The 13,917-nt window shown below is 39.3% G+C and overlaps 1 protein-coding gene across 2 annotated transcripts in view; it reads right to left on the bottom strand.

The window, feature by feature from the left end:
• Positions 1-5,249: 5,249 nt before the first annotated feature.
• Positions 5,250-13,917, bottom strand: part of Slc39a8 (solute carrier family 39 member 8) — a 63,239-nt gene continuing 54,571 nt past the window's right edge. For both annotated transcript variants that reach the window (XM_015992520.3, XM_076575034.1), the window contains exons 7-9: positions 10,210-10,417; positions 9,844-10,028; positions 5,250-6,995 (exon numbers count right to left, since the gene is read on the bottom strand). In XM_015992520.3, the coding sequence (XP_015848006.1) occupies positions 6,846-6,995; positions 9,844-10,028; positions 10,210-10,417 (543 nt within the window). In that variant the 3' untranslated portion in view covers positions 5,250-6,845. The remainder of the gene's footprint in view (positions 6,996-9,843; positions 10,029-10,209; positions 10,418-13,917) is intronic.

The raw sequence follows: 13,917 nt of genomic DNA, 5'->3' as shown, positions 1-13,917 counted from the left end.
TACAGTGATTAGGTCAAGTAGGTGCCTCAGACATCTATCACAATCCTCTGTATTAGCTCTGTTTAAATAATCAATTTGTTGTTGTCAATCATGGTGTCTGACATAATTAACTCTTCCTAGCTAACTGAACTTCACACACTAACCACCTTCTCTTCCTACTTACCACCCCAACTCCCAGCCTTCACTTGCCCCTCTTGTGGGATTAAATTTTGAGCCTCCATATGTGAGTGAGAACACGAATTTGTCCTCTCTGTCTAACTCGTTGTACCTAACATAATGTCCACATTGCCAACAAATGACAGGACCTCATCTTTTGTAGTCGAGTGCTGCTCCACTGCATAAATATATCATATTCTCTTTACCCATTCATGTGCCAAGAGACATCTCAGCTCTTTGGCTATCATGAATAGTGCTGTATCTACATACATGTGCAGATGTTTCTGGGAAACACTGATTTCATGGCCTTGCATTAAGCCAGTAGCAGACGCTTTGGTCCTTTGGAGGAGAAGGCCTTCTTGAGCCATAAGGGGGGAAAAAAAGCTAGTGGGAAGACAGCGATCAAAATCAGTAACTAACCTCATTGTCCATTCTCCCAGTCCCCTGTTGATGCTCCCTATTTTGCTAAACAACTGAATTTTGGACAACTCAAACTTCTGGAGAAACAAAAATCCAGAATGGTGGCGAAGAGATCTCCATTCATCGTGATTGCTAACAGGGTCATGCTACCTGTATTATTTATTGACAACTACCACCCTGCTTTTGATTGACATCTCAATAAAGCTCTGTCACAATGGACAGAATATACATAATCACCAGTCCTTTACAGGAAGCAGGCACCATAGTGAGCTCTCCAGGACTGGCGTTGGCAGGTGTTTCATGAGAAAGGGGCTCCCCTGTTGTGTGTTGAGGTGTGGGTGAGAGGACCCCTGCCATGCTCTTCCCACTTGTGTCCTGAGAGCATGCAATCCTTTTGTGACTTCTCAGCTGCAGCCTGGCCTAGCATTCAACAATAGGAACCATTTCTTTGAGTTACTGTAGGCACTGATTTTTGAAATGCATATTTAGAGTAAAGAAAATTCAAGTTTGGTTTAACTTCTTATTGCAGTTTGGTTTAACTTCTTATTGTCCTTTGAAACCCGCTTTGGAGATAGGATTGACTAAGCCTTCTGGTTGAAACTTGGGATGACATGAGGATTGTTTTAGCCCAGGACTCTGGGGATGTAAAAATTATATAATTACTTTAGGTTGTAAACAGGGTCTCAAGTCAAACCAAACTATATGAAATTGAGATTTGGCGTGTAGACCACTCAATTACCTATAATTTATTTTATGTATTCTAAATAAAATGTTTTCAAATTGTTTTCTGCAAAATATCATCTAACAAATACCATTTCAGACCTAATGTTCCTTATACAGAATGTCTACAAATAACTGACATATACACAACACAAATGATTTTTGAAATTTATTTCTAATTTCTTCGGATAGCACTTAATTTCATAGTCATGGACATGAACCTACTAATCAGATGTTTTTTAATCCACAAATAAATTTTTTTAAGTTTCCTTAAATTTTATACTATCTTATGAAAAACAAAAATTTTGGAGGTAAATAAATACCACTCATAATGGACTGAGGCAGAAAAACAATGAGTACAAATGTGTACTAATAATACTAGCTATAACTGTCCATCTCCTGCCATGGAGGGAGGAGGGACTTGTGGGGAAGATTCTCCTCCCCTTCCCTGCAGTTCTCTTGGCATTGATGGCTGCTGGGGAAAACAAGAGGGTTTCATCGCAGGTGTAAGATGTCTCTGCTCCCGTAACTAAGCCCTTGCTTCTGAGGGCAACACTAATTAAACTCCTTGGGTCACCAAACGATAAGATGTGAAGTTAGAGGAAGAACAAGTTGGAAATGAAGGAGCAGGGGTTAGCAACAGTGAGAAGGGAATAATGGAGGTGTGATCAGAGTACACTGAGTGTGTGTGTAGTCAAAATGCATTATGTGTGTGTCAAAAAACTTTGTGTGTGTGGAAATGGAAAAATACATTGTGCATGTAAGAATGTCAAAATATACTATACCTGTGAAAATGGCAAAAATACAGTAGTGTGTGAAGAATGCAAAATACAACCCGTATGTGAAAACGGCATGATGTGTATGTATGAAAGGTCTAAATACACTGTGTGTGCATGTGAGAATAGCAAAATGAAACCCATACTTCTGCATAATTAATGCATGCTAATACCAAGAATAAAACTAGTTAAAATACTGGTCATTGGCTAGAGACAGGTAAAGTGCTTATTGCATAAGTATGAATGCCTGAAGTCAGATCCCCAGCATCCACAGGGAAAGCCAGGCATGGAAGTCCATGCCTATAATCTCAGAACTGGAGATATGGAGACAGGAGGAACTCTGGGACTTACTAACCAGACAATCTAGCTGAATTGGTGAATTCTAGGTTTGGTAAGAGACTGTCTCCAAAGAAAAGTAGGATTGGAGAGGCTTGAGAAAGACGTTGAACATCAACTTCTGGCCCATACACACACTCAGAACCAACTAAATGGGTGCAAGCCTGTTTAGACCAGAAAGGATGGCCAATATCCATAGCCATTCTTTGCTTTTCTTAGTGACAAAATCTTGATTTCCCCCCTAAAGGAGTGCATCCAGCTGAATGCAGCACTGCCTAGCTAAAGGCTGGTCTATACAGGTGACTCATAAATAAATGTTGTTGGATCTTACTTCTGACAGGTATTGCTCAAAAAAAGGTGAAGAAAGAGCTGAGCATGAACTGTTTGCCTTTCTAGCCAGTCCTCTTTCCTGCTATGTGGAGTTCAGAGTTCAAAGCCAGATCTCTAGGAACCATCTTAAGATATAAAGCCTCTTGGAAGTGGGAACCTTCCCACTAAAAAGCTAAATACAGCACAGTAGACAAATGGAAGGGGTCTAGGTTTCTAAGACTGTTGTGCCAGCCCCCTGTTGCGGCTCACAGCTCTTCTATAAAACTGAGAGAAAACCTTTTACCCTTAAACCCTAGTTACAAATCCTCCACACCACAATACTATCATTTTCTTACATCTAAGAACCATCTTCAAGGTGCCATGTTATTCCCAATGCCTGCAGAATGCTATCTAACTGAAAAAACTAAAATATGGTAGGAGGGAAAATGCCTTCTAATTAACAAAATGATATTTGGAGTTTCCAGTTTATCCAGTTTCCTTCACTGACTTTAAATTTTATGAGTAGAATCTCTGGTACTGGGACCATGGAGAAGTTAAAGAAAGCCAAATGGTCACGAGAAAATGCTTTGTGTATCCTTAATACAGAAAGGAAACTGACAGAAAAGCAACCAAGAGCAAAGATATAACCCATGGTGTGGAAGGCAAAGCGTTCATTAAGAATGATCTGTGGTAATGTAGCCAAAGACGATCCATTTGAGAACTTCTTGTACTGCAACAGATCTTAAGTAAGCGCATAAATTGTCTGAAAATCATGGTAGCCTCCTGATAAAATCAAAGAGACCTAAAGGAAGATAATGTCAAGCAGATCAAGGCGAGACAGGCATGTAAATGTGGTAAATCAGAAATACTCAAAGGGTCTAGGGTCTCACTGAGCATCTAGAAATCATTATGACCCTCTGTAGCCTCCAGAAACTTCAAACACTGAGCTCAAGAGTTGGCTACATTCCACTGCTGCAGCAGCAAGAAGCCAGGACAGAAGAGCAACTGGAAGCTAAGCAAACATCAGTAGGTACATCAATTTATCCTCGATAGGACTGAGCCAAGGTACAGTTACACATCCTAACCTATACACATAAGGAAAAGAAACTTTTCATTAGAAAGATCTAGATAAATATTAGAAGGGGAGGGTGGCTCTGGAGACTTCTGATGGATTATCATTAATATTTATCATTCGTAAAAATGAAATAATAGGTACTTCATAGGGACCACTTCAGACTGATTAAACTTGTTTGCACTTTACTCACAAGTGAACTTGGACATCTATGTCCTTTGCCACATGAATTTACAGCTCCAGCCACTATAATTGGAAACCACACCCTGAAACCATGACAATATCAGCTGGCTATCCATCAGCACCTCTGTAGGAGAAGAATGACCTACTCTGTGAGCCTCAGTTTCCCAAGGTGTTTTGTGAAACAGCATTAACATGATAACTGGGTCTGCTACAGTACCCTATAAATACCAGCTGTTAGTACACATTCTTTAAAGTTTAACAATGAGAATATATATACATATATATATATGTATATATACATATATATGTGTGTATATATATATATAATATGGGGTGTGTGTGTGTGTGTGTGTGTGTGTGTGTGTGTGTGTGTGTGTGTTGAAAATCTAATGATTATGCTGGTTTAGTAAGTAGTGGTTGTAGGTTCTCCTCCAATATCCATGACTTCACTAGCACTGAACCGTTAGCTAGGCTTCCAGTACCAGCCATTATTTCCCTCTTGCTGAGCAGGTTCTAAGTCCAGTTGGGAGCTGTTACTAAGGTGAGCCAAACAAGCCAGAGAAAGAGCCAGGAAGCGGTTTTCCACCATGATTTTTGCTTCAACTCCTGCTTGAATTTCAGCCCTGACTTCCCTCGATGATGATTTTGCAACCTGTAATATAAAATAAACTCTTTCTTCTTCAAAAAAAAAACTGAAGATCATAGAATATTCATCTAGTATGTTGAATGCCTCTGTAGAAGATAAGTTAATTGACAGGATTGAGCTTACTTGAGAAAAGCTAACTGGAATAACGTAAATGCCACCATGGTTTTCCTTCTACCTCAACAAGCAACGTCTTCTGCTTTTGAGCCATTACTGCCCAGTGTCCTTTGTTCTCCATGGTAAAGAAAAATGATGAAAAGTCAACTACATAGAAAGCATGCCAAAAAAGTCTCCAGACAATCCACATGTACAATGAGGATCACTAAACTATCTTTTTAAAATATTGTGCCATCAATTGTTTCTTTAAAAATTCATATAACTGAGCTGGAGAGATAGCTCAGCAATTAAGGGCACTGACTGCTCTTCCAGAGGACCCAGGTTCAATTCCCAGCACCCACATGGTAGCTCACAACTGCCTATAATTCCAGTTTCAGGGGACCTAACATCTTCACACAGATATACATGCAGGCAAAATATGAATACACATGAAGTAAAATTAAATAAATTATTTTTAAAAAATACATACAACCTACACTTTTAAAAAGCAAAGATTATTAAGCATAGATAGGAAATATGTAATAATATAGATTATGTTTATTGAAATGAAAAATAAATCTTTGTAGGATTTATTTGCTAGATATCTTTGAAATAAACAATAGAACATAAATTTCCTATTTGTCTCTCTCCCCCATAATACCAGGTACATGATAGTCATTCAAAACAAAGACATATTAAAAGAAAAATAACTGACACACTACATGGCTTCAAAGTTGTTTACTGTTTGGTCACATGATATTTCTCAATTGTCAGACATAGAGTGATATATACATAAACATATATGTGAAATGGCTATCAAACTTGCATTTCTATTGTATGAAAACGTGTTTTTTGGCTTGTAGGAAAGCGTAATTCCTGAGATAACTGTTGGTTTCTATGAGTGACTTTCATCACTGTCAAATCATGATTTTTTCTTTTTTTAAGTTACTTGGGAGTGTGAATTGAGATTAGGATGTTCAATTCGGACTACTGGTCTACTACCTGCTCAAACACTCAACAAGCTCTGTCTCCTACAAAAGGTAGAAAAATAATCACAGTATGCTGAGTTTTTTCCAAATATACACCATATGGAAAAATCCATGCTGAACATAAAAGAAGATGTTTCCAACTGACTGTCAATCACCCCTAATGAACACATGCTTCCATTGCCAGTCAGTCTCTGACACAGCCCAGCCCAGCTGTTGTTTTGCATTTATTGAAAATTTCCCTGCTAAATAATTATGCTTATCTCTAAAAAGAAAATTGCTCAAGATTACATTCAATTTCTCTCTCCCACCCAACATATTCTTCACCATCACAAAGCAATCCCAGAACATGGTGAGACTGAGTTCTGAACAGTCTTGCACAGTCCTCCACCATTTCTGAGGGTGGAAACCACAACCTAAGTCACTGTGAAGCCATTCCGACCTTTGCAGAGTCTGGGCAAGTCTACACTCAATGACAAACCGCTAAGCCCAAGCTTCATGGGCTAGAAGGCCTTTCGCAGTTTCCTAATTTGTGTTCCTTTGGAATAGCTTTCAAAACAAGCCTGTAAGTCACTAACTGAGACATAAAACTGAACAAACACTGTGAGCAATCTTTCTTTCTGGGGATCATTAAGGCTCTGGAATCATTCATGGATGCACTGGAGCTCTTTTGATTTTCTTCTACATTTGATGCACCTGCCCTTACAAGCTGCCGAACACATTAATGGAAGGAAAACCACTTTGAAAGCACTTGAATTTTTTTTCTATCTGACCAAATTTTAAAGTCTTTCATGACCGAGATTGTGTTTTTCTCTGGGTCTGTGTGTCTGCTTGTGAATGCATGTGTTTTGCCTCATGATAACTTTCTAATATGCATAAAACACCAAAAAACAGGTATTTACCAAAGGCCCACACATGCCAGCCATTTCAGACTGAAACCGAAAACCTTTTAAAGAATTGTTTAACAACAAATTTCACCTATTTTATGTGTCTGAAACCAGTCACTAGATTCCTTAGCTTCTAGTTGAAAATAAAAATCTCTTTTAACTAAATAGGATACGCTTTTTTAAAAAAAAAAAATCCCTTTGGAGATGTTTTGTTTTATTGCTTATTAAATGCCTTCCTTCATTAACACTATCCACTTCCGACTACTGCAGTTCTATTTCTCCTGCATACAAGGTGATGAGCAGGATGGCAGTGAATCCAGTTAACATCCCGGCGTTCTGGATCATGAAGAAGGTGAAATCCGTTTTTCTTCCAGTTACTTTTTCTCTCAGCATGTCGTTCATCTCTGGAAACTAGAAGACACATTATTAAACAGCTATCGCCATCTTGTGGTGAAACCTGAAATGTTTGTCTGGGGGTTCTACAGAGGAAATGAGCATTTATTCCAGACATGTCAAATTTTTGGTTCAGGTCTCATAATGAGGAATTCTAGTACGTTAGGGCATCCAGCGTAAAATAACTGAAATGGTCATGTGAACCACACAGCCACATGGAATGTATCTGATGTGAAACATTCTCCCCCAACTCTCTTCCCATATGCCTCTGTCTACACCTCAAATTTTCAGGAATTCAGCCCTCCAGGTTTCACCCTCAGGCATACATTCCTGGTTACTTCCTTTAGTCCTTCCTGAGCTATATTAGGGTCCTCTTCATCTCCCATTATGTATACTACTTTTCCTCTTATTTCACAGTATTTTTTAATTATTTCTTAATATTCAGTCTTCTGTATGACTTGGGTTTTTGTTGTTGTTGTTTCTTGCTTAGCCCAGGCTGACCTACAACTCACTATGTAGTTGATGATGACCTTGGACTTCTAATCATCCTGCCCTGTGCCACCACACCATGCTTGTGTGGTCTTGGGGATCCTTCTTGTTAGACATGTGGCATTTTTGTTTGCTTAAATTCTGACTTTGCTCCTCTGGACAGGAATCCTCAAGAAAGCAGCTACTCCACCTGACTTACAATTTTCAGGGCTGGCTGAGGGGAAGAAAAATTTGTGTAGCTGACTGAACCACTGTTTTGAAGGAACTTGATTTTTTTCTTGTCTTTTCAGTTTGTCCCATTGTACTTGCTCTATCTTTATAGAATAATAAGCTTTTATAATGAATTGTGCATTGGTCTGGGGTTGAAGTTATAGTCATTTCATTATAGTGAAAACAAATAAAATCCTAGGTGTTTTGGTAAAAAAGTAAATAAATAAATTTGCTCTTTCTCAGCAATAGCATTCACTGCAAAGGCTCCACAAGGGGACCTGTAAGTCAAGTTTTAGAAACACATTCAGGGCTTCACATACGCTGTGAAGCTGTGAATGTAGCCATGCAAGGGATTTCCAGAGTCCACAGGCAAGCCAGAACTGCTGTGAAGTTCTTCCTAGGATAAAGTGGGTGACAGCTCTAAAACGAGGAAACTACTATGTCACGTAGAGTATCATTTGTGTCACTTCTATAAAGGGACTAACTTTAATAGAGCCTTTTTACATCATAGGACAAAGTGGCCATCTGGAATACAGTGTGTGGCATAATTCTGTGAAGAAAAATGTAAGTGCTGTGAGGGTTCTAAGAGCTGAATCTTGACTTTTCCAAAGGTCTTCACTGAACAGTGAACTAAAGGACTGAACTAGACTCTTAGAATTTAGAGCTTATAATAGAGATAGATGTTAAGTTATTAAATTATATATAATACAATAATTTCCAAATGTAAACAAATATTCCTTAATTTTCATACTCTCACATATCATTTTCTAGAAACTGTCCATGACACCCTTGAAAACATAAAAGGCATTTATCTATATACACAAGCACACACACACACACACACACACACACACACACACACACAAACACACACACACACCTACATACATTAAGCATACACCTACAGACATAAAAACATACTGACCCAAATAAATATTGTCAAATTTCAACTGGGTGTGTTGATACACACCTTTAATCCCAGCACTCAGGAGGTAGACATAGGCTTATTTCTGTGAGTCCAAGGCCAGCCTAGTCTACAAACTGAGTTCCAAGACAGCTAGGGCTGTTAAAAAAAGAAACCTTATCTCTGAAACAAAACAAATAAATATTTTTAAAATTTAACTTTTCTTAATTTAGTATAATAGTTTTAGCTTAACTTCAAAAGCTTTCGGTTGGGAATTTAGCTCAGTGGTAGAGCACTTGCCTAGCAAGCACAAGGCCCTAGGTTCGGTCCTCAGCTCTGCCCTGTGGTGGTATTGTGTTCCCCAAAATATTGTGTACCTTAATAAAGTTATCTGGGGTCAGAGAACAGAAAAGCCACTAGTTAGGCAGTGATAGCACACGCCTTTAATCCTAGCATTCCAGAGACAGAAATCCCTCTGGATCTCCGTGAGTTCAAGGCCACATTGGAAACAGCCAAGCAGGTGACACATGCCTTTAATCCCAGAAAGCCAGCCTTTAATCCCAGAGAGTGGTGGTAGAAAGCAGAAAGATATATAAAGCATGAGGACCAGAAACTAGCAGCATTTGGCTGGTTAAGCATGTGGCTGGTTAACCTTCAGGCTTTCCAGCAGCAGTTCAGCTGAGAGCCATTGGGATGAGGACACAGAAGCTTCCAGACTGAGGAAACAGGACCAGCTGAGGAATTGGCAAGGTGAGATAGCTGTGGCTTGTTCTGTCTCTCTTATCTACCAGCATTGACCCCAATAACTGGCCTCAGGTTTGATTTTATTAATAAGAACTTTTAAGATTCCTGCTACACTGCCTGGGGGAAAATATATATATATATATATATATATATATATATATATATATATTCTTCTAAGTGTGGCATCCTTATGCAAAAGAGGGATCAGGCCTTACAAGAACCTACTATAATAGAAGTCATTTTATTCATCATACAGTAAAAGAAGGCCTTGGAAAAATAGCCCTCTTCTAGTAAAAATTGTCGACAGTGATCAGATACCAAAGAACCCAGGACAGCCTTTTCCAGTAACTGCTCGTCCAAGTTACTCACGAAGGGTGATGCTCTGAGATGGGAAAGCTCTGGATCACCTCTCAGGCCTCGAAGACAATGGGAAGCCAAAAGGCTGCTCTACAACTCATAACCCAGATACTCATTTGTAAAAGTCAAATTAATATAAAATAAAATACTTGAATTTCTTACCATATCTGCCAGAGAAATGTAGAGAAACATGCCTCCAGCGAGTGCAAAAATAATATTCGGAGCAAAATTGTTGCCCACCAAAATGCCAAAAGCTAGCCCAACATAGCAGGAACACGCAGAAAGGAAGTTGAACAGCAAGGCTTGTCGAGTGCTCATCCCTGCATTGAGCAAGATCACAAAGTCCCCTAGAAGAAGAAGGCGTCGAGTGAGCTGGGCTTCCTTCTGTTTGAGGATGAGACTTATAATAATTATTATTACATTATATGATTATTATTTCTAACAACAGGTCATTCATTTCAGTATAGGAGCTGGATTTGCCCAGTGCACAATTCCATCACCTACTGCCCTGTGAGCAGGGTCTCTCACCTAACTCATGAGGAAACTCCTCACACAGGATCGCTATGGAAGTACTAAGTCCCTGAAGAAGAGACAAAGTACAGGAGGCCCCGATTGCCAAGCCATCAATGAAATTGTGAAGGGCATCACAGAGCGTGATCATCCAGGCAATTGTTCCTATCTCGGACAGTTTGGGCCCCTTCAAACAGGTACATGAACTTGACTCCGTTTTTCCATCCTGTAAAATAGCAGAAAAATCAAACAACATGAAAACCAGTGTGGTCTGAACATTCAAATAAATCCAGAAAAGTAAGAGATGGGTTTTGTCCCAGGGGATACAGATTGTTCCAACTAAAAGACATTGGTAGTGTATGAGAAACCATAATACGTCAGAGAGGGGAACAAAAAGCTTATGGCAGGGACAGAGGAAATGAATCACTTGACACACCTTCAACAAGTCACTTATAGACATTTTAAATTAGTTGCCCCTTAAATCAATTATTTGACTTGTATGAGCAAAGTCTTACAACTGCCTTCCAATGATGTAACAGATACTAACCTAGGAATTTGATAGATTCGCACATCCTGAAGTTATTCAAAAACAAAATTGAAAGTCATCTTCATATTACAATTTAAATATCACATCAATAATTAAAGCCTAATGACATCAAGAAATGTTCATTCCACTTGTCATGTCGCTGCGTGACCATTAGCAAATGATCCTCTCCGTTTTTTCTGCCATGAATTGAAGTGAATGAACAGTGATCCATTCATTTCTCAGCAACTCACCAAGTTCACTCTGTTCTGGATGCTGCTCTCAGTGCTCTAGATTTCTGTTGGTCTTAGAAATTCTGGAAAGTATGATGAGCACCAGCTTGCCTTTGCATTAACACTTATTTCATTTCAAAATGACAATAAAAAATAAAAATCCTGTAGCAGATTCCTTATGAAAATTTCAAGTTCCATAAATTTGACAATTTTTAAAAACTCCAATGATAAATGCCTACGAAAGCACTTTCTAGAATGTACAGAAAATGATAATACAATGTAAACTTGCCTGTAAGTAGGAAAGCACTTGGAAAGAACTGGTAAACATTTTGTTCCTAATTCTTCTCCCCACTTCTATCTAAGCATCCAATCAGAATATCTGTTAGCAACAACAATTTCTCAAATACTATACAGAGTATTATGGGAAAATATAGTCTCTATCTTTGAGAGATGTATCTGCATTGGAAAAACAAATGTAAATTTTTATGGCTGAGTTTTTTAAAGGGGATTCTTTCAGAGCAACTGTCTGAGCATGTTAACATTTACTCCCACATTGCTTCATTGCTCAAGACGCTGAATATAGGTCTTAGAATACATCTTTTGACTGTCTATGTGGTGAAAATCTGAGTCTTTAGAGGAGCATTTTTTGTTTAGACACATGTTAAAAAGTCATCCAGAGCAAAAAAAAAAAAAAAAAAAAAAAAAAAGTCTTCAATTACTCTACAAGGACAGGGTCACTCTCAGTCACCATCCTCATCCTCGTTGCAGTTGTTCTGAAATAGTGACAGCGAAGCCCAATGGTGTTGAGTAGGTCCCTCTCCCTGTTTTAAGCACCTCAGATATTTAATTTACTGCAAATAATTCTGAGGTAGGAAAATCTCTCATCATTACTTTAAAGCTGAAGAAATTAAAACACAAAAACTTTAGTGAACTTACCCAGTGGTAAAAACAAAGCAAGTGAGCTCTTTTGGCAATAGTGAGTGTTTAAATACTGCTAACTCATGAGATAGTCTTTTTTGCACCCTGAAAGCAATTCACATGGAGAATTCTTCCTGAATTCTTCCCCATCCCCAAAACTCTTCTAAAAAACAGAAGCAATGGCAGAATAAACTTCTAACCACCTTTACTTTAAAAACCCTGTCATCTGCACAGAGAATTTCATCTTCTCTCTAGATGAGGTCCTTTATTTTACACCTGTATCTTTTTATTTTACACCTGTATCTTTTTTTTTTTTTTACCACATGGTGAGCCATCCTTTCTACTTTTTTTTTTATTTAAGAAATTTTTTTTTATTCATCTTACATACCAACCACAGATCCCCTTCTCATCCCTCCTTCTGCTCCCCCTCAGCCTCCTCCCCCGACCCTTCCCCCATTCCCTTGTCCAAAAGGGTAAGGCTTCCCATGGGGAGTCAGCAAAGCCTGGTACATTCAGTTGAGGCAGGACCAAGCCCCTCCTCCCTGTATCAAGGGTGAGCAAGGTGTCCGACCATAGGTAATGGGCTCCAGAAAGCCAGCTCATGCACCAGGGATAGATCCTGATCCCATTGCCAGGGGCCCCTCAAACAGACCAAGCTACACAATTGTATCTCATATGCAGAGGGCCTAGTCCTGTCACATGCAGGTTCCACAGCTGTCAGTCTAAAGTTGGTGAGTTCCTACGAGCTTGGCTCAGTTGTCTCTGTAAATTTCCCCATCATGATCGTGACTCCCCTTGCTCATATAATCTCTCTTCCCTATCTTTGGCTAGACTCCTTGAGCTCAGCCTGGTGCTTGGCTGTGGATCTTTGCATCTGCTTCCATCAGTTACTGGATGAAGGCTCTATGATGAGAGTCAGGATATTCACCAATCTGATTATTGGGGTAGGCCAGTTCAGACACCCTTTCCACTATTGCTAGTAGTCCAATCTGGGGTCATCCTTGTGGATTCCTGGCAATTTCCCTAGCACCACGTTTCTCCCTATCCCCATGACGTCTCCCTCTATCAAAATATCTCGTTCATTGCTCTTCCACTCCATCCCTCCACCAGCTTGACCATCCTGTTCCCTTATGGTCTCATCTTCCATCCCCTCCCCTCTATTGCCCTCCCTCATTCCCAGTTTACTCATGACGATCTCATCTTTTTCCCTTTCCCAAGGCAATCTATTCATCCCTCTTAGGGTTTAGCTTCTCTGGAGCTGTGGGTTGTGGTTATCCTTTGCTTTACATCCAGTATCCACTTATGAGTGAGTGCATATCATGTTTGTCCTTCTGAGTCTGGGTTACCTCACTCGAGATGATATCTTCTAGTTCCATCCATTTACTTGCAACTCTCATGATGTCATTGTTTTTACAGCTGAGTAATACCCCGTTGTGTATATGTACCACATTTTCTTTATCCATTTTTTGGTTGAGGGGTATCTAGGTTGTTTCCAGGTTCTGGCTATTACAAATAATGCTGCTATGAACATATTGAGCAAGTGTCCTTGTGGTATGATTGAGCATCCCTTGAGTATATGCCCAAAAGTAGTATCCTTGGATCTTGAGGTAGATTGATTCCCAATTTTCTGAGAAGTCACCATACTGATTTCCAAAGTGACTGTACAAGTTTACACTCCCACCAACAGTGGAGGAATGTTCCCCTTGTTCCATATCCACTCCAACATAAGCTGTCATCCATTACACCTGTATCTTAAGTGTATGACGTAATGAATAATAATGATCTTTGGTAAAAGTTCCATGAGTCCAGAAGCAATGACTGCTGAAGGTAAAACAAAGGTAGCATGGGGAAGCCACAGAGAAAGTGACCTTGGTGTGGTGAAACATGCTGCCCAGTTACACTTAATAAGGCAGAGTTGAATTACAACTGTTTCACTTTCCCAACTGGCTTACCTAACTACTACATGTTTATAATTTCCTGATTTATTTATGATGATTTAGGGAAACATCTGAAAGATCGAGTCTTGAAAACCTACAAACAAATGCCGTTGAT

This window comes from Peromyscus maniculatus, chromosome 6 (assembly GCF_049852395.1).
Source record: "Peromyscus maniculatus bairdii isolate BWxNUB_F1_BW_parent chromosome 6, HU_Pman_BW_mat_3.1, whole genome shotgun sequence".
Classification (NCBI taxonomy): domain Eukaryota; kingdom Metazoa; phylum Chordata; class Mammalia; order Rodentia; family Cricetidae; genus Peromyscus; species Peromyscus maniculatus.
This window is presented reverse-complemented; position numbering and strand designations above follow the sequence as displayed.